Here is a 23,166-nt window from a genome sequence, read left to right as displayed (position 1 = left end):
TGAGTGAAAGCACTCATGATCCCATCCCTCCCAACGAGCCCTGCTCTGGGCCTTGTGTAAGGCTCTGCATTGTTTTCTTCACCTCTCATAGACTCCTGGATCCTGTATTGAAAGAACTATCTGAGCTAAAAAGGCCATTACATGCCTTACACCTCAAAGAACTTCCTGGTCAAAGAAACAGGTGCTAAAGCAACATGAAACCAGCAGAGAACAGCTGCAGGCTCCCACTCTTAAAACCACCGGTCATAATGGGACAGGCCAGGGCAGGGAGGAAAAAAGAGCCTTTAGATTTTGCTGAGCCATGAGTAGACCTGACAGAGTTTGAGTTGGAAGGAGTAGGGCTGCCTCCACCCCACCTGAAGAGGTATAGCTAGATAACAGTCCTGGAGATGGGAGCATTGACAGTGTAGTAACTAATTTTGGGATGAAAAGATACTCAGAGGATCTAGATCCAGACTGTCCCTCAGGCTGGCTCCTCTCATCTGTGGAAACTGTTTTCTAGCTTCCAGGGTAGGCCCTTACTGTGGGATTAAGCACAGGCTATTGACATATAAGGAAGCCTGGACAAGAAACAAGGACAGATGAGGACTCTGTCAGATCCCAAGAGAGTTGTTTGTGTTGGTTTATGTTCAAATAGAACAGGCCTAACCTCAGCCTCTTGCTTTTGGCCTGTTTTCTCAGGGGCAAAGACTCCCCCATGTTTGCCTTCCCTAACAGCGGATGCTCTGTATTCATTTTTATTAGGAGCAGTGATTATGTGACCACAAACCTTACTAAATTAAATATAATCCTGAGCATTCAGAAGAAACAGTTCAGGACTCAGGGGAAGGAGCAGCTGGCTGGAAAGAAGGGCCCATGAATTCTAATCCCAGGGCTGCCATCTGGCATTGCCCTGGGACAACTCATTTACTCTCTTCCCTGGAGGCTCTTTCTGGAATCTCAGGCCTGAATAAAAACAGACCTGGGAACTCAGAGAGTGAAATGGCCTGTCTAGATTCCAAAGTCAGTGCAGTTCACAGGCAAAACTGGAATCCACAGGCCCTTTTCTCCAGCTAGAGGTATGCTTATGGTTCAGGGAGGTTTCTTGCGTTTTCCTTTGCTGTCTCCTTGCCCAAGCGCTCCCATGCCTTGGATGCTTTGCTGCCTGGTAAACATGGTTGTAAGCCTCTGGTTGCCAGAAAGCAGTTTGAGCAGATAGGATCAGAGCAGCTCTGCCCCCATCTCCCTCCAAAGGGTTTTCTGATGGTTTGATTCCAAGCTGGCTTCCCACTCCCCTAAAACTTTGGTGGTGGGAGTGTGTATCTGCAAGCAATATCTGAGCCTGGCCCTAGAGTCTCAGAGAAAGCTGTTTGCTCAGCTGATGATCAGTCCCCCCAGAGGGCAACCTGAAGTTGGGCTGCCACTTTGGATCTTAAGTAAGTTCTAACTAGGACAACCCTTCAGGTGAGTGAGTAAGTGAGGGTTTGGGGACTTCTACTTTGGCTGTTCCCCAAAATAACTTCCTGGAAGGCAATCTTTCAGCCCCCAGCCAGAGACTTACATAGAGAAGTGGTCCTACAAAGAGCATACAATACAACATCTGTCTGGACACCATTAGACAAGGCCCTGGCACGGCCTGGCAGGCCACCGGACTTTTGCCACCTCTGTCACAGAAAGAACCTTGCTGTGGCTCAAACAAATGGAAGCAATCTGTTCGCCTGTCATCAGATTGTGTTCAGTCTCTGTGCTAAGCACTGGGAGGACACAGTAGAAATAGGCATGGTCCCTGCTTGCATGAATGTTTATTAAATAAATTATACAGGGGCGCCTGGGTGGCTCAGTGGGTTAAGCCGCTGCCTTCGGCTCAGGTCATGATCTCAGGGTCCTGGGATCGAGTCCCACATCGGGCTCTCTGCTCAGCAGGAAGCCTGCTTCCCTCTCTCTCTCTGCCTGCCTCTCCGTCTACTTGTGATCTCTCTCTGTCAAATAAATAAATAAAATCTTTAAAAAAAAATAAATTATACAAATATTCAAAGTAAAATTTGATAAGTACGGGAAAGAAATGGAAAGAGGTGGTGCTGTGAGAGTATACTATAGGGGGACCTAACCCAACCTGGTATTCGTGGGAACTTTTTGATAAGAGATGATGTGTCTGCTGAGGCCTGAAGGACAAATAAGATGTAGCCAGAAGGGGAGCATGAGGCAGGAAGGCTCTTCGTGCTCCGACAGGAACAAAGACCAGTGATGCAAGTATGGTAATCTGGGGGAAGAGTGGCATGGGATGAGGTTGGGGAACTGGGAAGGAAGGCAAGCAGCTGTCTGTCTGACACATTCGTAGCTCAGTCTGTAGCCCCTTTCAAAAAAGGGGCCAGTTGAGACATACCCAAACTGCTGTGGCACAGCTGCTGGGGAGGCTGGTGCCTCCTCCATATCCCCAGCACAGGAGACTCTCACAGGGATGACCAGGAGAGGAGCTTCTAGCCTCAGCTTGGGGTTCACACAAGTGGAGTGGTCACCTGGCAGCAGAGCTCAGAGGAGGGAGAAGGAGGGGCCAAGAAGGACCAGACACTTAACTTCCCCTACAAATGCTCTCTGTACATTTTCCCATTGCTTTGAGCTGTTTATTAATATACGACAGAAGCCATCTCCGCATTTTGATGGTTCTGCTGGGAATTCCACACCATCATCCCCCTCCTGTGGTAGATAAAAAATGTCAGCTTTCAAGATTTCCTACTTGGATTTCAGAAACTAAATTGCATTACTACGTCCGGTGAGACAGCGCCATTCCCTGTTCCTATCTGCATGCTCCAGGCACCATGAGGCTGATAACATCATCGTGTCAAAGCAGCTCGATCCCCGACAATTTGTAGCTGGCTGGGGCCGGGGCTGGGGCAGAGGGGGTGGGTGGCAAAATTCTCTTAGAATCCACAGCAGCCCAGGGTTGACTGGATTTTGGGGTTCTTTTAGTACACCATTAGTTCTCCTATCAGTAGAGAGAGAACTTGTCCTGGTCCCACCTAGATGTCACAAGGAATTGAAAAGTACTCTACTCAACACTGATAGGATAAAATCACTGAAGAGCCAATGGTTTTCCTTGTAGTAGTGAAAGAAGAAAATAGGGAGAAGAGTGGAAGTCATAATAGGAACAAGACAGGTCCCTACTGCCTGTTAAATTAGGTGTCCATGTAGAATCCAGAACACTCCTGGAAATGGTTATTCTCTGCTTCCTTGAAGCCCAGATGTGAGGCCTTGTAACTAACTTTCTGATTGCCGTGAGGTTGTGAAGCAAATGAAGAGAAAGCATTGTTCCCCTGCCAGGAAACACAGGAACTTTTGGGGTTTCTTTTCTAGTTGTAACTACCATTTCACTCTCTGGAACAAATATTCCTTTCACAGCAAAAATTTTCAACTTACTGGGTTATTGCAAACACATCAAATAGCATAAAACATTCATTCAACTCTGGCAACATTCACAGACCCATTTTTGTATATAAGGAAACAGGCTCTTCATTCCCAAAACATGATGTTTTCAAAATGTAGTAGCTCCCAAGGTCAAGGTTTTGGGAGGAGTCAGTCCAACCTCATTAAGATTGCCAGGGCCAGTGCAAGCCCAGTTTTCCTGCCCACTGCCCACTCACCTATAGGTTCTGGTGTTTGGGTGCAGGAGACAGACCTAGTATCTACCCTTAACTCTAACTGCACATATCCTATCTTCTCTTACAGTGGAGGGATGCAGTTTACTGACTCCTTTACTATATCTAAGGGATGAATTAATAATTAAGTAAAATTATTCTTTTTATAAGATTATATTTTTAAATAATCTCTACACCCAGTGTGGGGCTCTAACTTAACAACCTGGGATCAAGAATTGTATGCTCGGGGGCGCCTGGGTGGCTCAGTGGGTTAAAACCTCTGCCTTCTATTCAGGTCATGATCTCAAGGTCTTGGGATTGAGTCCCGCATCACGCTCTCTGCTCAGCAGAGAGCCTGCTTCCTCCTCTCTCTCTGCCTGCCTCTCTGCCTACTTGTGATCTCTGTCTGTCAAATAAATAAATAAAATCTTAAAAAAAAAAGATTTAAAAAAAAAAGAATTGTATGCTCGACTGACTGAGCCAGCCTGGCACCCCAAATTCTTTTTTTTTTCTTTTTTTTTCTTAAAGTCAACTTTTTGCCCAGAGTGCCTGGGTGGCTCAATTGTTTCAGTATCTGCCTTCGGCTCAGGTCATGATCCTGGAGTCCTGGGATAGGGCCCCACATGGGGCTCCCTGCTCAGTGGGGAACCTGTTTCTCCCTCTCCCTCTGCCACTCCCCCTGCTTATGCTCTCTTGACCCCCGCTCTCTCAAATAAATGGATAAATCTTTAAAAAAAAAAAAGTAAACTCTATGCCCAATGTGGGGTTCGAACTCATGACCCCAAGATCAAAAGTCACATGCTCTACTGATGGAGCCAGCCAGGCACACCTAAGTCAAATGATTCTTTAGTTTTATTTGTGTATTTTTATAGAAAAGTATTATTGAAAGTTTTAAAAGTGAGAAATCATGATCACTACGTAACCAGACTCACTTGGAGTATAGTTTCCAATGCTGAGCCTCTCCTGGATGTCCATGGTTGATAGAGCAGGTGTTTCAGATTCTTGAAAAAACTCAAAGCAGTGGTGCCTGGGTGACTCAATCAGTTAAGCATCTGCCTTCAATTCAGGTCATGGTCCCAGGGACCTGGGGTCCTGGGGTCCTGGGGTCTTGGGGATCAAGCCATGCATCGGGCTCCCTGCTAAGCAGGGAGTCTGTTTGTCCCTCTCCCTCTGCCCTGCTCATGCTCTCTCTCTTGGTCTCTCAAATAAATAAATAAATAAATAAATAAATAAATAAATAAAATCTTAAAAAAAAAAAAAAAAAAGAAAGAAAGAAAAAGCTCAGGGAACCTATTTGGTCTGTGCAGGCCTCCCACCTAAAGGACTAGAAGCCCCGGGCTTTTATACTTTTTGCCCTGGCCTGGGGAGAATGGCCCAAGGCTAAGTCATGGGACTGTGGTACAGCCAGAACTTGGGGCAACTGCAGCCCCCTACCCCAACCCAGCTTGCTTCTGCTTTGAGACTTGCTTCTGCTTTGCCCTGGTCAGCCTCCTTTATCTTCAAACCACTCTTACACACACTTCCTAAGAAATAGCAGACTTGCCATGCTCTCTAGACCAGGGCTAGACTTCTCTAATGGGGCTTATTTCTGGGGAGTCTCAAGCTTCCCAAGTATCAGACACATAACATTGAGAGAAAAATAGAGTTTCTGCTGAAATGTTAGCAAACCACAGAGTAAACGTGAGTCTTAAATTCTCTTTCCTGACATCTTCAAGTATCTGGCCCTTCTCCACTGGCTCCTACCTCGTAGCCTCAACCATCCTCCACTCCAGTCTCTCTTGTCATATAAGAGCCCCTTGAGAACTCTGGTTCTGTTTCTCCCTGTTTTATATTCTCATAGCCCTATCCTTCCCAGACATCCATGACACCAGGTTCTCCCTGACCCTTTGCTGTCAGTCCTCTTCTGTCTACCCCTTCAGTATTAGTGTTCCCCCAAGTTCTTTCCTCTGAGCCCTCTTATTTATGGGTACACACACACACACATGCACATACACTGAAACCTAGGAGTCATCTGTGCCTAGGTCTTTCTCCTCAAACCCACATCCAGTCAGCCAACTAAGCCCTAGTAGTATGACCTTGATATGCTTTTCTTCTCTGATCCCATTATTTTCCATTAAAGTCCAAAGTCCTGATTGTGATTTCCAAAGCCCTTCATGATTTTAAGTCTCTCTCCTGTTCTGGTCTCATCACTTGCACTTCACCCCACCACTAAACATTCCAGCAAAACTGTGCTATTCCTTTCATCTGAGACGGCTGTTTTCTTGCCTTTGCTTTTCTTTCCCTACTCCTTTCTTCAGCTGGTTCATTTCTATCTCCTACTCATTCTTCATGCCTCAGCTTTCTTTGGAGAAGTCTTCCCTGATTCCCCAGGGTGGAATAGGTACTTTTGTTCTGTGTACAGACAACACTATATACAAACCTCTGTTGTAGCACTTGGCATATTATTAAACATTATCTGTTTATTCATTTGCCTTATATGCTGGCTCTTCACCAGTAGAGATCATAGTATCTTTGTATCTGCGAGTACCTAGAATATAAATGGCCCTAAAATTTAGGACCAGAACTGAATTGGTGACTGAGATTCTTTTTTTTTTTTTAATTAAAATTTTATTTATTTATTTGTTAGCACGAGAGAGAGAGAGAGAGCAGAGAGCTGCAGGGAGCAACAGGCAGAGGCAGAGTGCTCCCCACTGAGCAAGGAGCCTGATGCGGGAGTCGATCCTGGGCCCAGGGATAATGACCGGAGCCGAAGACAGATGCTTAACTAACTGAGCCACCCAGATGTCCCATGACTGAGACTCTTTCATCTCCTTTTTAAAATACTGTTATCTTCTTTTCTCTCCTGGGCTCAGCATTCTCAGTCCCCAGTGCTTTTTCTTGCTTGCTGCTTCCTGCTAGTGTGTCTCTCTCTCTATCCTGAGGCAATGACTGCTTCAGTGACTCCAATATTTCCTTCCTGCGGAGCACTTGTTGAGCAGGAGGTTGGTAATCAGAAAGCATCCATGTCATTTTCTGAAGAGGGTCTTCAAATGTGTGTAGAGCCCTGGAGACAGGATGAAACTAGCACCAGCCTTCCAAGTACCTGCTTTACAAGACAGCAGTCCCACAGCCGCATAAGTTCTGATGTGTTGTTAATCTCTTGACTTTATCTGATGTCTCTAAGAAGGGTTTGGGTATAAGAAATGACAAGTACATTTTAGTGCCAACCACCTTCAAGGCATGATTTTGAATATATTACTTTAGATAACCTGGTTCTTCAATTTTAAAATGGGAATGATATTTCCCTTACTTTTAGGAGGATTAAATGAGGTAATATATACAAACCACCAAGCACCATAGCTGTACATATAGTTGGTAACAGGTTTTGGAGCAATATTAACTAAATGATCTGCTGAATTCCAAAAGGACCGCACCTGGTCTGCATTGTTATGAACAACTCCCTGCCTTGGCCTAGCCAGAGCGCTTAGCAGACCTGCCTCCCCGACATAAGCTTTGGGTCCTCTCTCCTCTTTCCTCCCCCACCAAACCATTGTCTTCTCTTGGCACTAAAAGTATAAAACCAGGTTAAGGTGGAGGCAGAGGGCTGTTTGAAAGGTTGTCTGGGGCTGGTGTGGGTGTGGGTACAGAGGGGGTGGCCTAGAGCCTCTATTCAAAGTGTGGACCCTATTCAGAGCATTGGTATCACTTGGGAGCTGGTATGAAATATAGCCACTTAGGCACCATTCAGATCTACTAAACTGGAATCTGCATTTAAACAGTATCCCCAGGTGATTAAGAAGCAGTATCCTACAGGCACACAGAAAAGCTCAGCAGATGTGGAGGGACATAGACTATGTCAGAACTCTCTAGAAGAGATGAAGGCTGCACAGGTGGGGAGGAGCTGTGAGGGAGTATAGTAAGAGCAAAGGAGGTGTTCCTCAGAGGCATGGGCTATGGAACTGTAGGGGGCTCTTTGGGTAAGTATTGGTTATGTATTGTTTCAGGGCCCCTTCCTGATGCCCCAGGAGTGAGATCATACCTTTGAGTTAGCTGGGTATTGCCACTGCACCAGCCAGAGTGACAGAGGAGTAGAGAATGGCTTTCTACAACCATAAGCCTGGGGAGACCTTCCAACAGGGACCCCCGGACCATCTAGTTCAGATAAGTACTGTTTCCCTAAAGAGATGCATAACCAGCAACCAGCTGGCTTCACAGCTGAGAACTTGCCTCGAGTTTGTGCTAGGCTAGATTCTTCCCTCCCCCTACTCTTCCTTCACTAACTGGCAAGTCTCTCTCTCTCTCTCTTTCTCTCTCTCTCTTCCCCCGCCCCCAACACACACACACACACACACACACACACACACACACACACACACACGCATGCAAAGCTGACTTAACAGAAACTCAGAGCTTTAGGAGCCTAGAGTTAACCCTGTCTTTCTCCTCTCTGACCTCCTTCTCTGGGCTGGGCTCTGAGCCTCCAGGAGCCTTTAACATGAACATCTCCACTGCACAAAGCATGCCCCGTAAGAGTGATGGCAGGCCCTAGGCCTGGCTGGAAGCAGCAAGAATTTGTTTTACTAGAGCCACCATATCTCCCTCTTAAGCACCCTTATGACTCTGAATCTCTTTTTGGTTTCCCAATAGAAACACTTCCCAGCCATCCACCTAGAGCCTCTTGACCTTTCTCTGTGGGAGAGTTGTTTGTGCATCTCAGTGGTAAAGAAAAGGCCCTGTTGTACTTGCCTCCACCCCCAGAAACGGAGTAGGCTAAATGCCTGGTAGCATCAGCAATAACTAAAAGTCATTAGAATAGAGTCCTAGCCGTAAGCCTCAACTGTCATTGTTCTTTGCCAGCCACTTAATAGGTGAGCCTCTGGTTTCACCAGATTTCTGTCCAGGCCCAACCCTCTATGTTAGGGAGGATAACAAACCATCACCACCATCACTCTCTCCTCTGTGCTTCTACCACCCTTCATGCATTCCTGACTCTCATGCTCCTCTTGCTGCCTTAAATGGGCCATTCTGTGTTCCTGTCTTCTTTTTACCATTAGACTAAGTCTTCTTGGCAAGAATCTGGTCTTGGTATTTTTTCCTTCCCAAAGTACATTGTTCCCTGCCTGCCAGATGTTGGTATTCAATGACTATCGAGGTTTTTTAACAAGTGGTGAGCTCATTGATATTTAATTATTGGGATGACAAAAAGGAAAGAAGATGAGACAGCTCTGTCCAGAGAGCTAAGCTTTAGAGCTGCAAGCTGTCTTTGTGAGCAAAAATGCTTGCCAGGCATAATGAAGGTTAGAGAGTTAGAAGAGGCTGAAAGGTAAGGAAGAGGTAGGAAATTACACAGAAGGGAGAAGCTGTTTGATACCAGCCCTCTGAGTCCATTGTCCATTGCAAACAGGTAGCTTTTATGCTTCCATGTCCAGAGGAAAAGAATCAGAAATGGCAATTGTGTGAAGACATCCCATAGACTGCCAGATTATTACTTTGTTTTCTTGGAAAATAAGGAGTCCAAAAGATTCATGAACCAGTGCAGGACAGGCTCAGGCCCTTGAGTAATTGAAACTTACAAAAACTCTCCAGTGAGATTTGGGGCCAAGATCCAGGTGAAGATCCACAAGTCAGTCTGGCCTAGACCAAATGTTAATGTTTGTTGACATTTCTCCTGCATCAGCTTCCTACTATGTGTGGGGCTGAAGGACTGTCTCAAGGACTCTCCAACCAAATGCCCTCTATTGATTCCTGGGCAGCCTCTTTCCTCAATGTTCTGTGCTTCCGTCCTTACCTTGGGGAACTAGAATTCATATCCTGGAAGGAAACTGAAAGATCCTCCAGACATGATTCCTAAAGCTTTTTTTTTTTTAAATTAAAAGATTTTATTTATTTATTTGATAGATAGGGATCACAAGTAGGCAGGGAAGCAGGCAGAGAGAGAGGAGGAAGCAGGGTTCCCGCTGAGCAGAAAGCCCGATGTGGGGCTCGATCCCAGGACCCTGGGATCATGACCCGAGCCGAAGGCAGAGGTTTTAACCCACTGAGCCACCCAGGTGCCCCCCCCTTTTTTAAAAAGATTCCTAAAGCTTTGTTAGCCCTGAACATCTGGTTCCCTTCTTGCCCTCTTCTGGACCCTATATAAGCAGAAGGACCCCAGAAACTCAACCCAGAATCCCTTGACCCCTCCAGCTCCCTTGATTTTAGAATAATTTCCCCCTCCTTTCATAGGCTTCATCTCCAAAGTCTGTGTTAGCTGATACTGAAACAAAAAAGAAAGAGAATAAAGAAAATGAAGAGAGAGAAGGGACTGCCTTCTATCCACTGCCCACCCTCACACATTTTCTCCTTCTGCCTCAGGCCCTACCAGTCCATTTTCTTACCTTTTTTTTCATAATGTAAAATTCACCATTTTAACCATTGTTGATCTATTTTTAAAGAACTTTACGCCTTCACCCCTTTTGTCATTAAGTGAGATAGTCTTCTCTATAGAGGTGGAAATGGGGGCCAAGGGAGGTATGGCAGGATAGGGAGCTCGGAAACCCTCAGGTCACAAGACTGTATTGGCCAAGACCTGTGTCTCTAGCTAGTCCAAAATAAGGCAGAAGACTATTGAACATCTGGTTCAGGGTATAAACTTAAGGATAGGGATGAAAGTCACAGGGGCTGGGCCAGGCCAGGTCTCCCAGAAGAACTAAGGTTTCTCAATTCCTGGCTCTGGCTTCTGCCTCTTGGGTTATGAGGCTTGTCCCCTAGGCCTCCTTCAAGACACAGCTGCTACAGTGGGTGTCTCTGAGTTGAGGTATTTGTCCTATCTCCCAAAGAAAGGCTTTTTAGTCATGGGGTTCCAGGTGAGTAGGAATGGGAATGAATAGCAGAACATCAATCTGGGATAGGCAATCCTTACCATAAAGGAAGCAGAGCAGGATTCTAAATCTTTTTTAAAAACTCACTGACCCTTTGTCTCCCCCATTTAAAAAAAATGAATCTAGTCCTTTACCATCCCAGTACAAGCTTCATATCTTTCACCATTCTTTTTTTCCCCCTGAGTAGTTTCTGAGTAGCTATTTTTTAAAAGATTTTATTTATTTATTTGACAGAGAGAGACACGGTGAGAGAGGGAACACAAGCAGGGGGAGTGGAGAGGGAGAAGCAGACTTCCCACCAAGCAGGGAGCCTGATTACGAGTCTTGATCCCAGGACCCGGGGATCATGACCTAAGCCTAAGGCAGACCCTTAAGGACTGAGCCACCCAGGCGCCCCTGAGTAGCTATTTTTGAAAACTAAGTAATGGGCAAAGGAGTAGTAGCTTCCACTTACGCTGGGATAACTCCAGAACCATTTTGGTTCTGGACTTTTCCTATCCCAGGTCTGAAAGCAAGGGATACTCATTCTGTGAAGTTTGCCTCCTGGCTCTGCAATTAGTCATGGATCCTACAGCTGATGTGCTGGCACGGGTCAAGGACCAGCTGAAGCATGGTGGCCAGACACCAGGCAGTACTGTCCCCATTTAGAATTTTTCCCAAACTTCAGTGTAACAAAGTCTTCTCTTCTTTTGTTCTTAATTGATGGCCTCAAGTCATGCATATTTTGTCTAGCAGGTGATGCTCAGAGGGAAATCTTTTCTTTGAAAGAGGATTTCCCAGAGGTCATCAGATAAGTAAGGAGGCACAGTTCTCTTGCAAGATGATAGATAGATGTGATGACCTGAAATCCCCTGGCACACAGTGAGAAATAAAATATTAAAAACCAGCTATAGCCCTCAGTCATGACTGGAGGCATTGTAAATTGGAACAATCCTTTGGGAAAGCAGTTTGGGAATATGTATCAAGAATCTTAAAAGCACTCCTGCTTTTTGACCTTATACTTCTACTTTAAGAAATTATCCTAGGGGGTGCCTGGGTGGCTCAGTGGATTAAAGCCTCTGCCTTCGGCTCAGGTCAGGATCCCAGGGTCCTGGGATCGAGCCCCATATCGGGCTCTCTGCTCAGCAGGGAACCTGCTTTCCTCTCTCTCTCTGCCTGCCTCTCTGCCTACTTGTGATCTCTGTCTGTCAAATAAATAAATAAAATCTTAAAAAAAAAAAAAAGAAATTATCCTAGGGGCACCTGGGTGGCTCAGTCTCTTGTGTGGCTGACTTGGTTTTGGCTCACATCATGATCCAGGGGTCATGGGATTGAGCCCCACATCAGGCTCCACACTCAGTGCAGAGTCTATTTCAGATTCTCTCTTCCTCTCCCTTTGCCCCTCCCCCTACTCGCACTGTCTCTCTCTCTCTCTCTCTAACGTGGATAAGATAAAATCTTTTATTTTAAATGCAAATATATATGGATTTAATCATAACGCTGTTTATAATAGTGAAAAATTATAAGCAACCTGAATGTCCAAAATAAGTGAATGGTTAAAAAGTTATTGTACAAAAAAAAAGTTATTGTACATCCCCTCTATGGATATTATGCAGCCATTAAACTAATGATTCCAAAAACCATATAAAAATATGGAGAGCTGATTATACTCTATTACTGATTTTTAAAAATCCAGAATATAAGGGGTGCCTGGGTGGCTCAGTCAGTTAAGCATCCAACTCTTGATTTTGGCTCAGGTTTTGATCTCAGGGTCATGAGCCTGCTTAAGATTCTCTCTCTTCGGGCGCCTGGGTGGCTCAGTGGGTTAAAGGCTCTGCTTTCGGCTCGGGTCATGATCCCAGGGTCCTGGGATCGAGCCCCGCGTCAGGCTCTCTGCTCAGCGGGGAGCCTGCTTCCCCCTCTCTCTCTGCCTGCCTCTCTGCCTACTTGTGATCTCTCTCTGTCAAATAAATAAATAAAACCTTTAAAAAAAAAAAAAGGTGCCTGGGTGGCTCAGTGGTTTAAGCCTCTGCCTTCGGCTCAGGTCATGATCTCAGGGTCCTGGGATCGAGTCCCGCATCGGGCTCTCTGCTCAGCAAGAAGCCTGCTTCCCTCTCTCTCTCTCTCTCTCTGCCTGCTTATGATCTCTCTCTGTCAAATAAACAAATAAAATCTTTAAAAAAAAAAAAGATTCTCTCTATTCCTCTCCCTCTGCCCCTCCACTTATATTCTCTCTCTGTCTCTCTCAAAAAATAAAAAATAAAAATTAAGAATATAAGATACAGTTTGTTTTTGTTTATTTTTATTTATTTATTTGAGAGAGTGAGTGAGAGAGGAGGAGTGGGGGGAAGAGCAGAGGGAGAGGGAGAAGCAGACTCTCTGCTCAGCAGGGAACCACACACAGAGCTCAGTCTCAGGATCCTGAGATCATGACCCCAGCTGAAGGTGGATGCCTGACCAACTGAGCCATCCAGGCACCCCAGTTTGTTTTTCTTTTAATGTTGTTCTGGTATGTGTATTAGTTGGCACTCTGGTTATAGTAACAAATTTCAACTCAAGCTATTCTAAGTTAAAAAGGAAACTAGCTATAAGGACACTAGGATTTCTCATAGTATTCAAGGACAGGTGTACCCTTCCCGCCTTAGAAGGGTAGAGCAAGTTCTGGAACCAGAGCCTAGAAAGGACTTTCTGTTATCTCTTGTATCTGCTTCTTTCTGAACATCAACTTTATTCTTGTCTCCCTGCCCAGTGGCTTTCTCTGGTACCTAACCTACAGTCTTGAACTTTACATCTCCTCTTAGTCCTACTTCATATTCTGGGGGAGACTCTGATTGGCTCCATCTGATCCAAGCAAAATGGGACCACACTGAACCAACATGGTACATGGAGCCCACCCTGTAATCATGAAGAGAGACACCAGCTCCTAGAGAGGGAAACCCAAGTGTTACTATTGTGCTATACACACAAGACTTAAATACACTAGAACATTAACAGAGCTTGTCCCGAGGTAGTGAAACTAAAGATGAATTTTAAAAAATTTTAGCATGTATTACTTTATAATAGAAAAATCCAAGGGCACCTGGGTGGCTCAGTCTGTTAGGCATCTGCCTTCAGCTCAGGTAGTGATCTCAGGGTCCTGGGATCGCGACCTATATTGGGCTCCCTGCTCAACAGGGAGCCTGCTTCTCCCTCTCCCCGACCCCTTCCCCCAGCTCGTGCTTTTTTGCACGTGCTCTTCCTCTCTTCTCGCTCAAATAAATAAATAAATTCTTTTTTTTTTTTTTTAAGAAAAATCTATTAAACTTGTCATGGCTATGATTGTTATTAGGCCTCGGGTCAGCAGAACACTTCTGCATTTTTGTTCTCCCAATGACAGCCGCTACAAAGATACTAAAGCCTGGTGGTGCTTGTTTTGGGAATGAATTCCATCAAGCTGTTTAAGGAGACAGAAAATTTTCAGTTAATCACAGGACCAATTTGAGTTCTCATACTCTAGCTGTAGCATAAAAATCCTTTCTACTTCTTTGTGGTTAATTTACTTTGCCCCCAAATGCCTCTGCAGAAGTGTGGTATGTATAAAGAAAGAATACTTTCTTGCTTTGCATGCAACCACCAGTAGCTACTCCAGAGATGGAAAGAGAGTGGACATTCAGTGTATTGACTTTATTTGAATTGAGCCTTCTTTTGGTGAAAAACCTAGGAGATTAAGGAGATTTAGACTAGTAAGAGAGGCCTCTCTGAACTAGGCAGGATCTTCTGCCCCTCTTACAAATTTAGGCTTCATAGACTTTTTTTCAGTCCTCTTCCCCTCTTTGTAAAAGCCACTAGCAGCATTTGGAAAGATGGTCTCTCTTATGTTTCCTTGATTCCCCCAAAGACCTTACACTTGTGAGAGGTATTTGTCCTTCTTCATAAGTGGGCCCCATAAAGGTGTTATTATATCCCCAAAAGATAGAAGTCCTAGGCAATTGCCTGGTACTGCAGGCAGCTCCTGGAGAAAGGGAGATGGGGAGTTAAGGTGGGAGCTGCCCCAAACTCAGACTTAGGAAATAGGACTCAGGACTTCAGTTCATACCAAAAGAGCTTTTATTGGTTACATGATTCTCATGTTGACGTGTGGAGTCAGAAACAGATGGGAATGCCTTTTTAGGCTGAATAAACAGCCATCAGCAGGGAAGTAGAGAGGTCTAGCCAATGCCTACGTTGCTACTGAATATTCTTAGATGGGAGATTAGGTTTCTGCCCAGCCATGGACATTGGAAATAAAGACATTGAGTTGTATTTTCTGTATCTCTCTCTAAAATATGATATCTAAACCTCTTTATTTCTACCCACTGGCAAGAGACATTTTGGGGAGTGGCATAACCTTGAAAATAGGAGACCCCAGGTAGTTTCTGAGCTGACCTCTGGACAAATTGTGACAGAAACAAGAGTTGGTCTTTGATGCCTTATCTTGCTGTACCCACGTGTCAGAGAGTGGCCTGAGCTCCTGGTCTTCCCTGCTCTCCTGTTTCCGTATCAGTGTTATCTTTATTCCTGGCCCTGTTCCTGCTCTAAGTTTGCCCTGATTCCTGCTTCCACCCAAGGGAACTGAACAGGGTACAGACAGGACTGTTCCAGAGGTAGCCTTTCGCAATTCAGAACTGCCTCTGCCAACTCCCTCATAAACCTAGAGGAAAATTCAGTGTTCGGCGAAGAAAGCTTAGATAATGTTGGTACAAACACTTTGCCGCTTCATACTTCATTCTGAATCCATTTAAATTTCTGTTTTTCTGAGAATTAGTGCTTGGAGGTAAGGACAGAGGTTACCTCTCTTGTGGGAAAGCTAAAACTGAATCATGTCTCCGGATCATTCATGTTCAGTCCACAAGGCAAGGGCAAAATTGTTCAGCACCACGGAGAGCGTTTTTTCATCCTGGTCACAACATCAAGGGCACCTAGGTAAAAGATAAGGATTTGTAGCTAAGAAGCCCATCCAGTCTAATCTCCTTACTCTTCTGGCCAGTCACCAAGTACCCCTTTTCTCCCCCACACTCTTAGTACTCAACTTCTTCCTTTGCCTTACAAGGCATTTAGGAATAAACTCCTTTAACTTTCCACCTACCTTTCTGCTTCCATGTTCTCTGCATCCCCCACTCATCTTTACCCCCCTTCCATTTTGGTAGGGAACCTTACTTCTCTGGCCCAAGGCTCTGTTTCCATCTCCTCTTGAATCCTCCAGGACCATGCCCTGTCAAACATCTCCTTTTTTACCTAGCTTCTTTTGCCTCAGTCTAGGACATTGTCCAAGCGTTCCGTAGGACCAAAAAAATTTTTCGACTCCAAAATTCCTTACTTTTAGAATTTCTTCTCATTCCTGCTCTTCTCAGTCTGGCTCCTTGAAAGAATGTCTACCTTCACTGTTTCTACTTTCTGTTTTCGTCTTCCCTCCTAAATCTTCTGTAATCTGTATTCTGTTCCTACTCTTCAACTAATACTGTATTTTCTGAGGCCACTTATGACTTCCTTATTTCTAAGTACTGTATTTATCTTCTGGGACTCATCTTGTGTTTTTTTTTTTTAAGATTTTATTTATTTATTTGACAGAGAGAAAGAGCACAAGTAGCAGAAAGGCAGGCAGAGAGGAAGGAAGCAGGCGCCCTGCTGAGCAGAGAGCCTGATGCGGGGCTTGATCCCAGGACCCTGGGATCATGATTGGAGCTGAAGGCACGCTTAACCGACTGAGCCACCCAGGTGCCCCTCATCTGGTTTTTTGACACTGTTGTTAATTACTGGGAACTCCTTAAGGTTGGGACTTTTTTTTCTGTTTATCTTTATGACCCCCAGGCTTGCCACTGATAAATAAATGAAGAAAATACTGTGTACAGGAGTAAGGAGAGAAAGGAGGCAGAATGCCTCCTGGTCAGGCTCCTCCTCACCCTGTGGAGGGAGTGCCTTTTCCACAGATACTTCCCTACATGATACAGGCCCTAACCTGTGCGATGCCACGGCTGCAGCTGTGGGCAAGTCACTCCCAGGACATAATGTCCATGATTGTGTGGGCCTTAAGGAACCTCTATTAATACCTTTATAACTAGCACAGATATATTGCTTAATATGTACTATAAAGTGCTCATAGCTACTGACTTATTTTAGCCTCACGAGAACCTTTCATGTAGGTATTAATATTCATCCCATTTAACAGATAAGGAAATAGAAGCTCAGATTACACAGCTAGTAAATGGAGGGGACAAGATTTATTTTTTAAAAAATGGGTTGGGGTGCCTAGGTGGCTCAGTGGGTTATGCCTTCAGCTCAGGGTCCTGATCATGATCCAAGGTCATGATCCCAGGGTCCTGGGATCGAGCCCTGCATCGGGCTCTCTGCTCAGGGGGGAGCCTGCTTCCTCCTCTCTCTCTGCCTGCCTCTCTGCCTACTTGTGATCTCTGTCTATCAAATAAATAAATAAAATCTTTTAAAAATTTTAAAAAATAAATTTAAAAAAATGCATTGATGAATTGAATTTGTTGAAGCTGATGATAAGTACCCAGGATCTCACTACATTATTTTCTCTACTTTTGTGTAAGTTTAATAATTTCATAATAAAACATTTTTAAAGGATCAGATTGGATTAAATCAATGGATTTTTTTTAAAGATTTTAAGTAATGTCTACACCCAGCGTGGGGCTCAAACTCATAACCCCAAGATCAAGAATCACTCACTCTACCGACTGACCCAGCCAGGCACCTCAAATCAATGGATTTTTATTTTGTTGTTACTGTCATAATTGCAACAAAACCCTTTCTCCAACCAAAATTTTGTAGAAAGGTTGGTGTATAAGTGAAATAAAAGAGGATCTCCAGTCTCACTACTATTGCTTCCCTCTTGCACTCAGCCCCTTCCAAGGCACAGGGTTCAGAGAACACAGTTTAATGAAAATCACTGGACCAGACCAACTCCAAGGATTCTTCTGGCATTTTTGCCTTCGTCTAATTATATTGGCTTTGACTGGCCATTAGCCTGTATATCCTGTCCCAGAAACACTGCGACTGGGTTATTAATCATTTCTGCAGTCTGTGGAGAATTTGTTTGAAGGGTTGCAGAAAGATGGGTTGCTGTTAGAGATGCATTTCAATGTCTGTCTCTACTGAGTGTTTAATAATCTTGCTAATCCCCACTCTAGTTCCCGGATCTAGCTAACTCCTGTCAGATGTCCTTGGGGGACATTTTAAATTCTCCCTGATTTCTTGGAGCCAGACGTTTCCCTCTGCTTGGATTCTCTCTGATACTTAACATTCATGAATATTTCACATTTAACCTGATTACATTTCCATGCGATGGTCATGGTGCATTGGCTGTGTCTCTCAGGGAAGACATACAGGAAGCCCACAGTAAAGACTTGAATTTTTAGGCACAGTGCCAGAGATCTTTGTTCTTGCCATTAAGATGGTCTTCTATCATGGACAGTGACGGGGGAGATGCTGAATGGTGGGCTTTGCATGGCACTTCTCAAGCCTGGGGCTCTGCACCCTGGCTTATGACCCACAGAAACTGGCAGTTTCTCTCAGGGACCAAAAGCCACCAAGACCTTCCCAGTGGCATTGAGGACCAAATGTGGGTCCTTGTGACCAGAATTGCTCAACAGCTTCCCATCCCCCACTCAGACCCTATTCTTCCTGTATAGTTTCCGTCTCATGTTACCATTTCCACCCAGTACCTCCAGACTGAGAAGCAACTCTGATGAACTCATCTGTGCCGAGGAGGGAAGGGTTAGCCCCAAATGCCTGAGGAGCTCGTGTGTTTACAATCGCCCCCAGGGAAAGGACAGTGAGGCTTACACGGATCGATGGGGTGGAGGGTTCTAAAGAAGATGCATGATTGGGAAGGCCATAGATTTAGAAGTCACCACTGTAAAAATGTTACTCTAAACTGTAGGAGACATCAGGGCTCCCCAAGGGGAGAGGTGGGCTGAGGGCCAGAACCTGCTGAAGACACAAAGGGCTGTGAGAGGAGTAAAAAATGATGGTTAAAGAGGTAACATGAGCCAAGGATCACAGCGTCCTCAAAGCCAGAAGAGGAAACCATATCCAAATGGATATGGTATGTGTGACATCTGAGAAATGCTACAGAAAAAGTAATGTGACTAAGGAAATTGGAAAGGTGCCAGTGCTTCCCTGGTAGGATCCCACAGGCATGTTTATGGGCTTTACCCTCTGAGAAGTCATCCCTCAAGCTGCTTTGGGAGTGAGTCCTACCTGTGGCCGAAGGGGAAAGCCAGACCCCAGCTATCAGGTCTTAATGTGCTCCACAGGTAGCACCTCAAGGCTGTTTTGGCCACAGAGAGTTGTATAAGGGCTCAGGTCTGCATGGGACAAATGCTATCCGTTAGGAGTCTCTCGGGAGGAACTGAGACAAGGAGACAGAGAATAAAGGATTGGAGAGGATTGCAGCATGGGAAGCTGCCCAAGATGCACTGGGGCACTGCAGCACCCCACTTGTTCTGAGACCTACCCCCTACAGTCCCAGCCAAGGGGTGTGGTTCAGAGCAGAGGACAGAGGCCCAGGTTCTGCCTTCAGGAACCCACAAACCACTGTGGCAACAGAGCCCACCCAGAGTCTTGTACTCTGGATGGCCTGAAGGAACACAAGCAAGGCCAGGATTTCCCTCCAAATATTCTAGACTTTTTCCTTTCCCCTTAATGGCAAGCATGTTTTCATCCCCACTGCCTCAGTCTAAAGGGAACAGAAGACACCATAATGGTTTTATGTCCTTCCCTTGCTGGGTCACTCAGATCCCTGACCTGACACTGTGGGGCCAATTCTGAAGCATTCTATGAGTCTGTCTGCTGTCTGCACCTCCAGAGGCAGAACAGACACAGCCTTGAGTCTACTCTGCAGTTCTCAGAGCTTGGGTTTACCATTCTTTAATCCTAGGCAGATGCCTAGAGTGGCCATGCCTGTGTCAGTGCTTGGTCATCAGTTTCTCAGGGAGAATGTGCATGACTGCAGCCCCTTCCAACTGACTACAGTGAGGTGGAACAGTGCCCTGGGCCTTGTAGCAGAGGCTTGGAGTATTTTGGAGGAAACAGTTATGCCTGATTACTGAGTAGCACAGGACTAACTGGTCCCCAGGTGATTTGCCATTATTCATGTTCTCACCTACCATACCCAGCCAACCTTTCAGGTGACACTCTTTAGGATTCATCTGTGAAATGAAGTTCTCATGAGAACTCTTTTGTCCATTGGCTATAGTCTTGAAGTCTGGTTTGGCTTGGCCAGTTAGTTCTCTGGATCCAGTGAAAGGACCCATCCAGTGCTAGGGGAAACAGAAGGAGAACCCTATCTTAGGGAGCATCTACTCTGACCTTAATCCAGACTTAAACTCACAGGAACCTAGAATGGCCTTTCCAAACAAGTATATAGGAAGGCCTCTGAGGAACAGGGCAACTTGGGAGGTTGGACAAGGAGATCCTATGTATTTAAGGAATCAAACAGTGGGCTTTCTGGGAAGAAGCTGGCTCACACAGGTCTTTGAAGACAGACACCCAGGTGGGTGCAAGTGGGGCTGAGATCCGCGGCTCTTTTACCCAGGTCAGGGTCTTCTTCCAGCATGTATGGGTCTGCCCTTCCATCCTTGAGTGGCCTGTATACTGCCAGGGGGGGAGTGTCCCCAGATGACTGGTGGGAAGACCAGCTTCAGGACTGAGAGCACCCCCATATATTCACTACCTAATAACTTTCTGTCTCTGCTTTCTCCTCACAGGACCCAGCCGCCGCCTCCATCTCAGACGGGGACTGTGACGCCCGGGAGGGTGAGTCAGTAGCCATGAATTACAAACCATCCCCGCTCCAAGTGAAGCTGGGTGAGTGTGTCTGGGGGGTGAGGGAGATGTGGGGAGTGGACAAGGTGCTCTGGGCTGGGTCTGCAGTGAGGTGGCACAAATAAACCAACCCAGAGTAGATGATTGCAAGATGCAAGCCACCAAGTCATTGGCACTGCCAGACACCTTATCTCCTGCAAGGCAAAGAGGGAAGTTACAGTTCTCCGCAGGACCCAAAGCTCCAGGAAGCCTCTCTGAGGCCAAGAAGAGTCCAGGTGTTCCAGGGGATAGCTTCAGGGATAAAACCATGGAACCCCAGAGAGAGGGTTAGAAGTCCCATCAAACACTGGGCCAGGCTTGGAGGAAACTGCCTTAGAGGTAGGTGTCAGTTATTCTGTTTGAGGGTCAGAAAGGATCCCAAAACCTAGAAGCCAAGATCCTCTCCCTATTCCTTCCTCACCCATCTAGAGATCTTCAGGGCCTGGTTGGCTCTTGTTTTGAGGAGCTTTCCCTTGGTTTTTTAGCAAGCCCAAATATCTCCCCACCCCCTTTCCAGGGACACCTTTCCTTTGGGGGGTTATTTCACGTCCATTCCAAAGTCAGTCGGAAGCTGCGTGCTTCTTTAAAGCCACTTGGCTCCCAGCCACTGCCCATAGCTCCCACAGCTGCTCTTCTCACTTCACCCTCTGCAGACATTGCCCTTCTCCCTTCAGGGGTCAAAATTTCACTCACCAAAAGCTGCCGCATATACCAGACTTGGTTTCATGAAGAATTACAGCACAGTGCATCCAGGAAACAGTTACAATTAAATATAACTCATGACTGTCCTTCAAAACTCCTCTGCCATCCCTGCAACCCTCTTGGCCATTTTCTCCTCAGACTCTGACTGCCCACTGAATACTAGACCCCTCCTCTTTGGATCCTTTTTCCATCTGTTGTAAAACCTTTTCCTTCTATAGCTGCTGGAGCTCCTCTTCACAGAGTCCTATTCTTTTATTCAGTTTTTCTGGTTTGTTTGTTTTCTTTTCTTGTGGTGTGTGTGTATGGGGGGTGTTTTTGTTTTGTTTTGTTTTGTTTTTTCTTGTTTTGTTTTGTGTTTATCTTGCTTCTCTCATTCCAGACCACATCCAGGGATCTCCTCAGGCTGTTTTTCTAAATGAGAGCAGTTCTCTCAGTGGATTTGTTCATCTTCCCAAGACACCAGACTCAAACTACAGCCAGTTTTATTTGTTATTGTTTAACAATACAAGTATTTTAACAAGTGTAACTTTCTATTCCCCCCTCTACTATATTCTCCTCCCCAGGGATAATCATTTTAAGCTTTTCTTAGTTTTTCTTGTTTTATTTTATATTTTAGCATAAAGGGTATCATACTGTACACATTTTCTAAAACTTTGTTTTTGTTTTTGTTTTCCATTTAATGCCTTGGAGCCCCTGGAAATGTCAGTTTATAAAGATTGACTTCACACTTTTAAATGGTTGCATAGTAGTCCATAGTTTGGTTTTGCGTTTATTGTTTGCATTTTTTTTCACTATTTCAAACAATTCCAACATGCTTTTGAAATAACGCTTTTTTTCCTCCCCATTATATTACCAGCAAAGCTCCTCATGAAAACTCAGAACCTTGTCCCAGTTGCACCAAGGAAAATCACCACTGGGAACTTTCAGGCAAATTGCACCCCCTAGGGTCTTAGAATGGTAATGGCAGCTGCTGCCCCCTGGAAAGAAGCTGGAAAAAACTGGAGTCAGAGGAGGAGCAATGGCAAAGACAGAGGGTCAGAGACTGAGAGATGAGAAACTAAGAGACATGGAGGTCAGGGGAAATTTCAGAGTCACGGTAGCTGGAAAGTCCCATTCCATCCTGCCTTTCTGGAGCTAGTGGTTATTTTATGAAAGCTTTCCCCTAGCATCCATCTCCACCCAGCAGTCCCTTTTCCCACACCTGGGCTTAAGATGAGTAGGAAAGGGGAGGCAGGCCCCCTCCAGAGCCCAGGCAGCTACTTGCTACTGGTAACACTGCCACATACCAGACAGTGGGTCACCTGGTAGCCAGCCCCACAGATCTGGTAGACTCTAGAGCCTTGGAGAACTCAAAGGCTAGCACAAGTGTAGCAGCTCCCCAGCCTCTTGCTCTTTACCCTGCCAGCCCCATTCTTCCCCTCCCACACCACAACTTCAGTAGCTCCTTTGGCTTCTGCATCAATCCCAAGTTCCTTTGTCTGGCACTCAAGGCCTTCAAGCTCTGAGTCTGTAACCAGAGGGAGCCCCCAAACCCTTAACACAGGACCTAAGACATAATGGTGAATGGTAAATAAATGAATGACTGAATAAACATATCCTATTTGTCTAATATTTGACCTCCCTCCAGCTTTACCCCTCCATCCCATCTGGATCCATACTTATTTTGCTTACTTATAAATGTGTTTTTGTATATGCTGTCCCTCCTTCTAGAATCCCTCCTCTCTCCAGCTCACAGTATCACATCCAAGGCACCCTGACTTCTCCATCCTTCTGCTTCCTCACTCCTTCCCTAGCCTTTCTCTGGAATCAAGTATACACTAACTGCCCCCCATAGGAGTACAGCTTCTGGAAGACAGGGGTCATCCTCTTCCTATTGCCTCTTACTATCTGCCTCAGGTTGTGCAGGACCAAGTACTGTCTCCACCAAGAACCAGGGTGATCCTGGAATCCCTGCCTCGGTTCCTAGAGAAGCAAGGGGTTTCACAGTGGAGGCGCAGCCCAGTCAGTCCTGAGCAGTAAGGTAGGGTGGCCCTGGGAGCAGGACACAGCTTCCTTCCCATGTTCTCCTGCAGAGAAGCAGCGGGAGCTGGCCCGGAAGGGCTCCCTGAAGAATGGCAGCATGGGTAGCCCCGTCAACCAGCAACCCAAGAAGAACAATGTCATGGCCCGGACAAGGTAGAGGTCCCCCTACCCCA

General features: G+C 45.6%; 1 protein-coding gene across 6 annotated transcripts in view; it reads left to right on the top strand.

Moving 5' to 3' along the window:
• Window positions 1-23,166, top strand: part of FAM219A (family with sequence similarity 219 member A) — a 54,916-nt gene that overhangs the window by 27,308 nt on the left and 4,442 nt on the right. For 3 of the 6 annotated variants that reach the window (XM_047699648.1, XM_047699649.1, XM_047699647.1), the window contains exons 2-3: window positions 20,173-20,221; window positions 23,044-23,146. In XM_047699648.1, coding sequence (XP_047555604.1) covers window positions 20,173-20,221; window positions 23,044-23,146 — 152 coding nt within the window. Of the gene's footprint in view, window positions 1-20,172; window positions 20,273-23,043; window positions 23,147-23,166 lie in introns of all 6 variants that reach the window. The other 3 variants (XM_047699645.1, XM_047699646.1, XM_047699644.1) reach the window with 1 other exon arrangement.

The sequence above is a fragment of the Lutra lutra genome, chromosome 13 (genome assembly GCF_902655055.1).
Source record: "Lutra lutra chromosome 13, mLutLut1.2, whole genome shotgun sequence".
Taxonomy (NCBI): domain Eukaryota; kingdom Metazoa; phylum Chordata; class Mammalia; order Carnivora; family Mustelidae; genus Lutra; species Lutra lutra.
This window is presented reverse-complemented; position numbering and strand designations above follow the sequence as displayed.